Below are 13,185 nucleotides of genomic sequence, written 5' to 3' on the forward strand. Positions count from 1 at the left end.
TCCTCCAGTCTAGAAGATTAAAAGAGCTAGAAGAGCCGAAATCCATTAGGACACTGTGATATGGGGGGATTTAGCAGGAAAAAGCCACTAGGGAGAACCTGTGGGTCCCACCCCATGTTTTTAATCCATCTGCACTGAAGACAAACTCAGGGTCTAGCACAGCAGCGTTGTCAGCATATCTGTCTTGTTCTTCTCTGTATTCCCCGTTGTCAGAGAATACAAACCACCTCTGTATTCCCAGATGCCAAGACTCTTGGAACCCAAGTACTTGGGAGCTCAGCTCAGGTATCAGTGACTTGACAGCTCTGCCCAGTGCACAGAAACAAGCAATGTTGTACAAAAATGTTCAGCCCTTATACAACAAGAGGCAGCTGCATATCCTGTCAGATAGTATCGCTTTTAATTTGGGAGTCACCAACTTTTGTTTTTTGTTTTTTGTTTTTTTTTTTCTGAAATGGAGTTTTGTTCTCGTCGCCTAGGCTGGAGTGCAATGGTGCGATCTCGGCTCACCGCAACCTCCACCTCCCAGATTCAAGCGATTCTCCTGCCTCAGCCTCCCGAGTAGCAGGGATTACAGGCATGCGCCACCACGCCTGGCTAATTTTGTATTTTTAGTAGAGACGGGGTTTCTCCATGTTGGTCAGGCTGCTCTTGAACTCCCGACCTCAGGTGATCCGCCTGCCTCGGCCTCCCAAAGTGCTGGGATTATAGGTGTGAGCCACTACGCCCAGCCCCACTGGCTTTTTTTAAGCCTGTACTTTACAAATTTTAATGTCTGTTTTGAGTGTCCTTTAATAAGAACACAGTATTCTATCAAAGTAGATTTTGGGTCTGAGGTGATTAGAATATTGGGATGTTTTTCCCCCAGTTTCATCCTAGGGCAGGGGACTTTGTGTTGTCAAATATTAACATATATTCTAAAACATTGAAAATTTTAAGTGTAGCATTGTTCAATGGAATAAAACAGAAGCACAGGAGGAACAGATCCAACTATATGAAAAGGAGATTTTAAATTAGTGGCTAACCATTATGAATATAAGTTAGATTCCCATCTCATACATTACAAAACAATTTATTCTATGTTCATGAATAGTTTCTTTTTTTGTTTCATTTTGTTTTGTTTTTTTGAGGAGTTTCGCCCTTGTCGCCCAGGCTAGCATGCAGTGGCGCAATCTCAGCTCACTGCAACCTCCTCCTCCCGGGTTCAAGCGATTCTCTTGCCTCAGCCTCCCGAGTAGCTGGGATTATAGGTGTCCACCACCATGCCCGGCTAATTTTTGTAATTTTAGTAGAGAGGGTTTCACCATGTTGGTCAGGCTGGTCTCGAACTCCTGACCTCAGGTGATCCACCCGCCTCAGCCTCCCAAAGTGCTAGGATTACAGGTGTGAGCCACCGCGCCCGGCCAATATTTTAATTCTAAAAATAAATTAAGGCAGGACATGGTGCCTCATGCCTGTAATCCCAGCACTTTGGGAGGCTCAGGAGGGAGGATCACTTGAGCCTAGGAGTTCGAAACCATCCTGGACAACATGGCAAGATCCCTCCTCTACACAAAAATTTAAAAATTAGCTAGATGTGGTTGCATGCACCTGTAATCCCAGCTACTTTGGAGGCTGAGGTGAGAGGATCACTTGAGCTGGGGAGGTTGAGGCTGCAGTGAGCCATGATCATGCCACTGCACTCCAAGCTTGGGTGACAGGGCAAGACCCTGTCTCAAAATAAATAAATTGATTAATTAAAATAAATTAAAATTCTAGAAGAAAACAGAGGTAAGTGTTTTCTATGTCCATCTCACCCAAGAGCAGAAATCATAAAATAAATGATTGTTGTAATTTCATCAAGTAAAACATTTAAATATTCTGTATATCAAAGAATATTATAAACAAAGTTAAAAGACCACATATATGACTAACAAAGGGTTAATACCCTGACGTTATAAACCAATAAGAAAATAGTAACTCAACAGAAAAATGGGCTAAGGACATGAGTGCCTTAGAGAAGAAATGGGATTGTGACCTTACTGCATGTTACATTCGTAAGTCCAGATTATGATCCACTTCTCTCTGCATTTCGTGTTCTTTCCTTTGACTTCATCATCTAACCTTCTGTCCTAACTGTACCTTGATAATACGTTTATTTGTTTGTTTGTTTTGAGACGGAGTTTCACTCTTGTTGCCCAGGCCACAGTGCAGTGGCGCATTCTTGGCTCACTGCAACCTCTGCCTCTCAGGTCCAAGGGATTCTCCTGCCTCAGCCTCCCGAGTAGCTGGGATAACAGGCATGCACCACCACGCCTAGCTAATTTTTTTTTTTTTTTAATGTAGTAGAGATGGGGTTTCACCATGTTAGCCAGGATGGTCTCGATCTCCTGATCTTGTGATCCACCCACCTCGGCCTCCCAAAGTGCAGGGATTACAGGCGTGAGCACCGTGCCCGACCAAGATTGACCTTCTTAAACAACTTTGTCATCATGTGCTTCTCCTGCTCAGACATCCTCCTTGGCAGCCTTTCAACACGTTTCTCAAATCCTTTCCCAGCTTCCTGTGCAGCCTCTCCTCCTCAGCCTGGCTGCCTTACTGTCTCAGCTCCGATCTCTGGGCCTTTTCCCATATGGCTGCCTCCCTCTACAGTGTTCCTCCTACCCCATACCCCAACCCACCCCACCTTTCCCTTCTCTCCAGGTTGTACCAGTTCCAGGCCCCTGCCCTTGACAATACTCCTTCCCACGAGGAGCACTTCCTCGGCTACCTCCTTAGCGTGTATTGGAATTCCCACTCACTTGGCAGTTGCACTTTGTGACACTTAATTCTGCCATTTTATTTTCCTAACTGCTATTTAGTCTCCCTGTTTATTTCGTAAGCTTCTTGCAGACACCAGTTCTATCTCACAACATTTCTTTACGTCCTCTGCTCTACTATTCACTAGAGGAGCCCCTCACCACAGATAGCTGTTGAGCACGTACAATGTGACTGGTCCTATTGAGACATGCTATAAGCACAGAATACACACTGGACTTCAAAGACTCTGTACAAAGGAATGAATAACTTTTATATTGACTAAATGTTGAAAGGATGTAAGTTCTTTGACATATTTGGTTGCATAAAGCACATTATTAGCTTCACCTGTTTCTTTTTTGGGTTTTTTGTTTGTTTGTTTGTTTGTTTGTTTGTGTCGTTTTTGAGACAGAGCCTCGCTCTGTTGCCCAGGCTGGAGTGCAGTGGCACAATTTCAGCTCACTGCAGCCTCTGCCTCCTGGGTGCAAGCAATTCTCGTGCCTCAGCCTCCCGAGTAGCTGGAATTACAGGTGTGTGCCACCATACTGGGCTAATTTTTTTGTATTTTTAGTAGTGACATGTTGGCCAGGCTGGTCTTGAACTCCTGACCTCAGGTGATCCACCCACCTCAGCCTCCCGAAGTTCTGGGATTACAGGCGTGAGCCACTATGCCCAGCCTCCTTTTTGATTTTTTTAATGAGGCTCCTAGAAAGTTTTCAGTGATATCTGTGGCTCACATTTGTGTCTTGTTTTATGTTTCTTGTTGGACAGCATCGGTCTAGAGTGCACAACATAGTGACTCAAACACAAGAAATGCTCTCAGGCTGGGTGCAGTGGCTCACACTTGTAATCTCAGCACTTTGGGAGGCCAAGCAGGCTGATCTTGAGCCTAGGAGTTTGAGACCAGCCTGGGCAACATAATGGGACCCCCGTCTCTAAAAAAAAAAATACAAAAATTAGCCAGACATGGTGGCCTATATCTGTGGTCCCAGCTACTGAGGTGGGAGACTGAGGTGGGAGGATCACTTGAGCCCTGGAGGCAGAGGTTGCAGTGAGCCATCATTGCGCCACTGCACTCCAACCTGAGTGACAGAGCGAGACTCTGTCTAAAAAAAAAAGATACTCCCAAATTTTTGGTTGTTAGACATGAATGAAAAAAACAGCTAGCTCATTCCGTCTGAGCAGTTTTCACTCTATCTTACCCTTTTTTCTTGCTTGGTGGGAAGCTGGGGACTGTTAATTTGTGTCCCCGGTAGGTGGGACCCAAATCCAAGAAACAGAAATTAAAGAAGAAACTGATCAGAATGTGAAATAAACGCTAGCTCCAAATGCAGCCTTCTGACTTGGTGAAATGAAAGACCTAACTTAAAGAGACAGAGAAGAGATTTGGATAACAGAAGAGACTTAGGGATCACTTAAGCAGTTAACCTCATCTAAATTGAAAACTTTTCCCATTAAATGGTAAAATAAATCTTTCTTTCAAAACTAAAATTTGAAAATTATAAATAAAAGCTGTTTTCTACTACAGAAAATCAAAGGAAGTAAGAGGATGAACATTGCAATGGGCAAAAAAATCTTAAACGAATTCTTGTGGCCAAATAGCAAATAACCAGTTCAAAAACCTTGCCTCTTACTGACACATGGGTGGAGATCTCAACAGCTGGCTTTCTTCTCCCTCTCTCTGCCTCTTGCCTTTTCTTCCTACCTCTTCTTCCCTTAGATTTCTTTCCTTTTTTCCATTCTTTGCCTTAAAAAAAGAAAATCTACTTCCTACCTTCATGTATCTTTCCTAACTAATCATGATATTGAATTAAAGCACACTTAAAGTACATTGCTCATTTATGTCTTTAATTCTCATAGAATTTATTTTTGAATACAGTATGGCATTAGGATTCTAACTTTTTAAATAGATAATTAACCAGAGCACTATTTCTTAATATGCCATTGTTTTCTTCTTCATTTGTAATGACGATAATGATTATTATTGAGAGCTTGCTATGGGCAAAGCAGTGTTTTGAGAGGTTTGCCTGTATTTAAATTCCTGGTTATGTTTCTTGAATAAAGGTCTTCCTCATTTTGGCCAGGCACAGTAGCTCGTGCCTGTAATCCCAGCACTTTGGAAATGCCAAGGCAGAAGGATCACTTGAGGCCAGGAGCTTGAGAACAGCCTTGGCAAGGTAGCAAGACCCTGGTCTCTAAAAAAAAAAAAAAAAAAATTAGCTGGCTTTGGTGGCATGCACCTATAGTCCCAGTGACTTGAGAGGACCACTTGAGGTTGGGAGTTCAAGGCTGCAGTGAGCCACTGCACTCCAGCCTGGTCAACTGAACAAGCCTCTTGTCTCTACATTTTAAAAAGAAGAAGTTATCCTCATTATTAGGCATTTAGAAGTGAACTCATTAATTCTTTTCTTCTATTAGCATAGTAAAAAATAAAAAATAAATAGCCTTTTCACTTGGGTCCCCAATATTTTGTCTCTCTGGGAATTAAGACTATCTCATAAAAACAAGTGCCCTGCCTTCCACTTGAAGACTGGAAGAGGAGTTAGTGAGACCAAGAAATTCCACTTTTCCATTTCTCACCAGGGATATTACTTATAGGTGTCTTTCAGGTTGCAGAAAAGATGGAAAAAAGGACATGTGCACTCTGCCCCAAAGATGTCGAGTATAATGTCCTGTACTTTGCACAATCAGAGAATATAGCTGCTCATGAGAATTGTTTGGTAAGTTACTTGAAAACATACTTCAAAGTACATGAGTACTTTTAGTGTAGGACACACAAAAATAGATAAACAACACTTTGGATACAAAGAATAACAAGTTGGCCATGGTTTGGGCTTTTAGGTGAAGATTGGGGAGCATTTCTTTTTTTTTTTTTTTTTTTTTTGAGACGGAGTTTCACCCTGTCACCCAGGCTGGAGTGTGGTGGCGCAATCTTGAATCACTGCAAGCTCCGCTTCCCGGGTTCACGCCATTCTCCTGCCTCAGCCTCCCGAGTAGCTGGGACTACAGGTACCCGCCACCATGCCAGGCTAATTTTTTTTGTATTTTTAGTAGAGATGGGGTTTCACCGTGTTAGCCAGGATGATCTCGATCTCCTGACCTCGTGATCTGCCCACCTCGGCCTCCCAAAGTGCTGGGATTACAGGTGTGAGCCACCGTGCCCGGGCCTGGGGAGCATATTTTTCTGACTTTGAACTGTTTCAGAACTTATCACCTATGATTACTGGTAATTTTATTTATAAGTGGTTAAATACACAAAGAGAAAGAATTGTGCTGAAGAAGCTTCTTTATAGATATTTTAATGAAATATTTAAAATATAACAGACACTGATAGACCTTCTACCCGGGTATAATTTCTATCAAAGTCTACAGAATTCTGAGATTTATCCATGTTGGTAAACATAGCTCTAAGTCCTTCATTTTAAATATGATGTTCGATTTCATGACTATATTACCATTAACTGTTCTGTGAATGGGCATTTAGTTTTTCCAGTATTGTTTTCTATGACTAACAAGTCGTCATGAACATTCTTGTCTAGGTCTCCTTCTCATGTGAGAATTTCCCTAGTCTAGGCTATACAGCTAAGAGCAGAATTGTTAGGCACAGGAATGGGGTGTTTTGTACTTGACTAAATATGCCAAATTGTTCTTCAAAGAGATTGTACCATTTAATACACCTAACTTACCAAACATCATAGCTTAGTCTAGCTCACCTTAAACATGTTCAGGACACTTACGTTAGCCCACAGTTGGGCACATCATCTAATGCAATGCCTGTTTTATAACAAAGTCTTGAATATCTCATAAAATTTATTGAATACTGTATTGAAAGTGAAAAACAGAATGGTTTATGGGTACTTGAAGTACTATTTCTACTGAATGCATGCACTATTGTAAAGTCAGAAAAAACTGTTAAGTTGAACCATTGTAAGTTGGGGACCATCTGTATACAGGAGGATGTGTGTAGGTTATACGAAAATGCTATGCTTTTTAAATAAGGGAACTGAGCATTCACGGATTTTGGTAGCCTCGGGGGTTCCTGGAACCAATCCCCTGCAGACACTGAGGGACGACTGCACTATGGCTTTATTACTAGCCTTGGCTTTTATTTTGGCACTTTGAATTTGTGGATCAGCTTTTCATGTTTGACCAAAATACCTTTTGGAATTTTGATTGGAATTGCATTGCATTTATAGATGAATTTGGGAAAAAAATAGACACATTCATATATTATAATATATTATAAATAATTAATATAAATAATTAGAGAGACAGAACCTGTTAATGGATGGGAAAAAGATGCATTCGCATATTATATGTATTAATATATTATTAATGCAGTATGTATTAATATATTATTAATGCAGTATGTATTAATATATTAATGTGTTATGTATTAATATATTAATTATATATTATATAAATATAAATAATATGTATTTTATATATTACTATATTCATATATTACTATATTCATATATTAATATATATTACTATATTCATATATTAATATATAATATATTACTATATTCATATATTACTATATTCATATATCACTATATCATATATTACTATATTCATATATTACTATATTCATATATTAATATATAATATATTACTATATTCATATATTACTATATTCATATATTAATATATAATATATTACTATATTCATATATTACTATATTCATATATTACTATATTCATATATTAATATATAATATATTACTATATTCATATTATATATTAATATATAATATATTACTATATTATATATTAATATATAATATATTACTATAGTCATATATTACTATATTCATATATTAATATATAATATATTACTATATTCATATATTAATATATAATATATTACTATATTCATATATTACTATATTCATATATTAATATATAATATATTACTATATTATATATTAATATATAATATATTACTATATTCATATATTACTGTATTCATATATTAATACATAATATATTACTATATTCATATATTAATATATAATATATTACTATATTCATATATTAATATATAATATATTACTATATTCATATATTAATATATAATATATTACTATATTCATATATTAATATATAATATATTACTATATTCATATATTAATATATAATATATTACTATATTCATATATTAATATATAATATATTACTATATTCATATATTAAGATATAATATATTACTATATTCATATATTACTATATTCATATATTACTATATAATATATTACTATATTCATATATTACTATATAATATATTACTATATTCATATATTACTATATTCATATATTAATATATAATATATTACTATATTCATATATTAATATATAATATATTACTATATTCATATATTACTATATTCATATATTAATATATAATATATTACTATATTCATATATTAATATATAATATATTACTATATTCATATATTACTATATTCATATATTAATATATAATATATTACTATATTCATATATTACTATATTCATATATTAATATATAATATATTACTATATTCATATATTACTATATTCATATATTAATATATAATATATTACTATATTCGTATATTACTATATTCATATATTAATATATAATATATTACTATATTCATATATTAATATATAATATATTACTATATTCATATATTAATATATAATATATTACTATATTCATATATTACTATATTCATATATTAATATATAATATATTACTATATTCATATATTACTATATTCATATATTAATATATATTACTATATTCATATATTACTATATTCATATATTAATATATATTACTATATTCATATATTACTATATTCATATATTAATATATAATATATTACTATATTCATATATTACTATATTCATATATTAATATATAATATATTACTATATTCATATATTACTATATTCATATATTAATATATAATATATTACTATATTCATATATTACTATATTCATATATTAATATATAATATATTACTATATTATATATTATAATATATGAATGTGTCTTTTTTTTCCCATCCATTAACAGAGTCTGTCTCTCCAATTATTTAGGTCTTTTATAAATTTCAAAACTGTTAAATAATTTTTATCTGTAGTCTTATAGAACTTGGGGTTGGGCATATTCCTGGGCAAGTTTTTTGTTTTGTTTTGTTTTGTTTTGTTACTTTTTTCTAAAAGCTTTTTAAATGAACTATTATCAGTATATATAAACACTATTTATTTTTATTTGTTGATCTCATCCAGCAACCTTACCAAAGTCTTATTAGTTCTAAAACTTCTCTAGATTTACCTGGATATATTGTATGTGGACAATCCTCATCTTTAAATAAGAACAGTTTTATTTACTTACCTTTAATTCGGGGGACTCTTAATCTCTTTTTCTTGTGTTTTTCCAGAACATTCAATTATAGCGGTGATTACAAGCAATTAAATTTGGAAGCCCTGTCTTGCTTCTGATATTAATGGGATGCTCCAAAAATCTTATCATTAAATTTGTGTATGTTTTACATTCTTAATGATTTCATTTAATTAAAATAAGGAAGTTACCTTTATCTCTAATTTGCTAAAAATTATAGCGTATTGAATATTACGAAATGCTTGTTCTGCATCTATTGAAATGATCCGGGTTCTTTTTCTCTCTCTGGCCACAAGCAGTGCTAAATGCTTTATTTTATTTCACTTTTTTATATACATAATTTGATGTTTATTTTAAATTACAAATTTATGGAAAAGTTGCATATACAGTACAAAGAACTTTTTTTGGTCAGAACCATTTTAAATTAAATGATATGCAATCTATCCTGAATACTTTAGTATGTTTTTTTTTTTTTTTTTGAGACAGAGTCTTGCTCTGTCGCCCCAGGCTGGAGTGCAATGGTGTGATCTTGGCTCACTGCAACCTCCACTTCCCAGGTTCAAGCGATTCTCCTGCCTCAGCCTCCCGAGTAGCTGGGATTACAGGCACATGCCACCACGCCCAGCTAATTTTTTGTATTTGTGGTAGAGATGGGGTTTCACGTGTTAGCCAAGATGGTCTTGATCTCTTGACCTCGTGATCCACCCACCTCAGCCTCCCAAAGTTCTGGGATTACAGGCATGAGTCACTGTGCCTAGCCTTTAGTATGTATTTTCTACAAATAAGGTGATATGCTTTGGCTGTGTCCCCACCCAAATCTCACCTTGAATTGTAATAATCCCCACGTGTCAAGGGTGGAGCCAGGTGGAGATAAGTGAATCATGGGAGCAGGTTTTTCCCAGGCCATTCACATGATAGTGATAGTGAATAAATCTCACGAAATCTGATGGTTTTATAAAGAGGAGTTCCCCAAAAATCTCTCTTGCCTGCTGCCATGTAAAACATGACTTTGCTCCCCCTTACCTTCTTCTGTGATTGTGAGGCCTCTCCAGCCATGTGGAATTGTGAGTCCATTAAACCTCTTTTTCTTTATAAATTACCCAGTCTTGCGTATGTCTTTATTAGCAGTGTGAGAACTGACTAATACACAAGGACGTTCTCTCACACTATAACAATATAAACGTCAAAATCAGGAAATTTTGTTATACTACTACCGTCTATTCCTCAAACCACTGAGGTTTCACCTGTTGTACTAATAACGTGTGTGTGTGTGTGTGTGTGTGTGCTTTTTTTTTGAGACAAGGTCTCACTCTGTTGCCCAGGGCTGGAGTGCAGTGGCACCATCATGCCTCACTGCAACTTTGACCTCCTGGGCTCAAGTGATTCTCCCACCTCAGCCTCCAGAGTAGCTGGGACTATAGGCATGTGCCACTGTGCCCAGCTAATGTTTTGTACTTTTTGTAGAGATGGGGTTTTGCCATGTTGCCCAGGTTGGTGTCCAACCCCTGGGCTCAAGCAATCTTCCCATCTCAGCCTCCCAAATGCTGGAATTACAGGTGTGAGCCACCATACCTGGCCTAATAACATTTTTTATAACAAAAGATTTTAGCTCATGGGTTGCATTTGGTTATCATGTCTTAAGTTTTTTCATTTTATTCTGTTAGTAATGTGTGTTTTACTTATATATTTTTTCTGCTGTGAAACCATTCTTAGATTAACACCATTTAATGGTGATGTTTTATTTTTACTTATTTATTTGAGACAAGGTCTCCCCAGGCTGGAATGGAGTGGCATAATCATAGCTCACTGCAGCCTTGAATTCCTGGGCTTAAGCAATTCTCCCACCTCAGCTTGGACTACAGGCACGTACCGCCATACCCAGCTAATTTTTTATTTATCTTTTTGTAGAAATGGGGGTCCCACTATGTTGCTCAGGCTCATCTCGAACTCCTGGCCTCAAGTGATTCTCCTGTCTCAGCCTCCCAAAGTGTTGGGATTGGAGGCGTGAGCTACCGCTCCCAGCCCAATCATGATGTTTTTATTCTAATATACTGTTGATGTTGATTTGCTACTATTTTTTAGTTAACTTTATTGGCATAATTTACATAAAATCAAATGTACCCATTTTAAGTGTCCAATTCAGAAAGTTTTGAGACATGTTGAGACCCATGCAACCACTACCACCATCAAGATATAAACATTTCCATTACCCCAAAGGGTTTCCTCAATGTTCTGTGCAATCAATTCCTTCCTACCCCAAGTCCCTGTAGATTTGTCTTATCTTTTCTCAGATTTCATATGAAAGGAATCCTATAGTTGTCCTCCTTTGTGTCACTTCCTTTGCTCAGCATACTGTTTTAGATGCATCCATGTTGCATGTATCTGTATCTTGTTCCTTTATCATTCTTCACAGTACTTAATTGGTATGCATATATCACAATTTGCTTATTCATTCATCTGTTGGTAGACATGTGTTATTTCCAGTTTGGAGCTCTTATGATAAAAATCAGCTATAAGCATCTGTATATGAGTCTCTGTGTCTTTATTTAGGCCTTTCATAATTTCAAAATTGTTCAATGGCTTTTTTTTTTTTTTTTTTTTGAGACGGAGTTTCGCTTTTTTTGCCCAGGCTGGAGTGTGATGGCGCGATCTCGGCTCACTGCACCCTCCGCCTCACAGGTTCAAGCAGTTCTCCTGCCTCAGCCTCGCGAGTAGCTGGGATTACAGGCACCTGCCACCATGCCCAGCTAATTTTTTGTATTTTTAGTAGAGATGGGGTTTCACCATGTTGGCCTGACTGGTCTCGAACTCCTGACCTCAGGTGATCCACCTACCTTGGTCTCCCAAAGTGCTGGGATTACAGGCGTGAGCCACCGCACCTGGCTATTCAGTAATTTTTATCTGTAGAGGTATAGAACTTGGGGTTAGGCATATTCTGGGCTTGTTTTTTGTTTTGTTTTGTTACTTTTTTCTAAAGTCTTTTTAAATGAGCTATTATCAGTATATATGAACACTATTGATTTTTATTTGTTGATCTCATCCAGCAACCTTACCAAAGTCTTATTAGTTCTAAAAAGTCTCTAGATTTACCTGGATATATTGTATGTGGACAATCCTCATCTTTAAATAAGGACAATTTTATTTATTTACCCTTAATTTGGGGCACTCAGTCTCCTTGTTTGGTTATGTTTGTCTTGGGTAAATAGCTAGAAGTAGAATTACTGAGTCATAAAGTTAGTGTATGTTTAACCTTAAAAGTGATTGCATTATTTTACATTTCTACCAATAATATGTAAGAATTTCATTTGCTCCACATCCTCATCAACACTGGGTCTTGTTATTTTAGGCAGTCTAGTAGATATATATTGCATCTCACTATGGCTTTAATGTGCCTAAGGGTTAATGATATTGAGCATCTTCTCATGTGCTCATTTGCCATTCATAAACCTTCTTTCATGAAGTGTCTATTCAAATTTTGTGCCCACTTTTAATTGAATTGTCTTATTATTGAGTTGTAAGTGTTTTCTAAAATCTGGATACAAGTCTTTTGTCAGAGATATGTATTGTGAATATTTTCTCCCAGTCTCTGGCTTGCCTCTTTGTTTTCTTAGCAATGTCTTTCAAAGACAATTTTTATTTTGATGGAATCCAACTTACTTTTTCTTTATGCTTTCTGATTTTTATAAGAAATCTTCGCCTATGCCAATGTCACCAAAATTTACTCTTATGTTTCTCATGCCCTTTTGTTATTTGAGTGTAATATGTGAAACATTGATCTTCAATTCAGATTTGGAGTCTTCTGGTTTCAAGTAGCACATAGAGACTTGAGCCAGCCTAAACATAAAAGAGGGTTTATGATAAGGTTTTGGGGGCATTTCATGTTTCCTAAAGGCAGGCATGCAGGTGGGTGTAAGAAACAGCTAGAAAGCCATTGGGAACCTAGAATGTCCTCTTTCTAGCCCTTGTTTTTCTTTCTTTGCAGACTGACTTGCTCTAACCACGTGGCTTCAGC

At 36.1% G+C, this 13,185-nt stretch overlaps 1 protein-coding gene across 7 annotated transcripts in view; it reads left to right on the forward strand.

Moving 5' to 3' along the window:
• PHF11 (PHD finger protein 11) overlaps positions 1–13,185 on the forward strand; it is a 34,728-nt gene that overhangs the window by 5,606 nt on the left and 15,937 nt on the right. For 3 of the 7 annotated variants that reach the window (XM_003809822.6, XM_008962109.6, XM_055096785.2), the window contains exon 2: positions 5,374–5,495. The exons of 1 other annotated variant lie outside the window; for it this stretch is intronic. In XM_003809822.6, coding sequence (XP_003809870.1) covers positions 5,374–5,495 — 122 coding nt within the window. The remainder of the gene's footprint in view (positions 1–5,373; positions 5,496–13,185) is intronic. 3 more of the 7 variants (XM_008962115.6, XM_063595963.1, XM_063595962.1) reach the window with 1 other exon arrangement.

Source organism: Pan paniscus, chromosome 14 (assembly GCF_029289425.2).
Source record: "Pan paniscus chromosome 14, NHGRI_mPanPan1-v2.0_pri, whole genome shotgun sequence".
Taxonomy (NCBI): domain Eukaryota; kingdom Metazoa; phylum Chordata; class Mammalia; order Primates; family Hominidae; genus Pan; species Pan paniscus.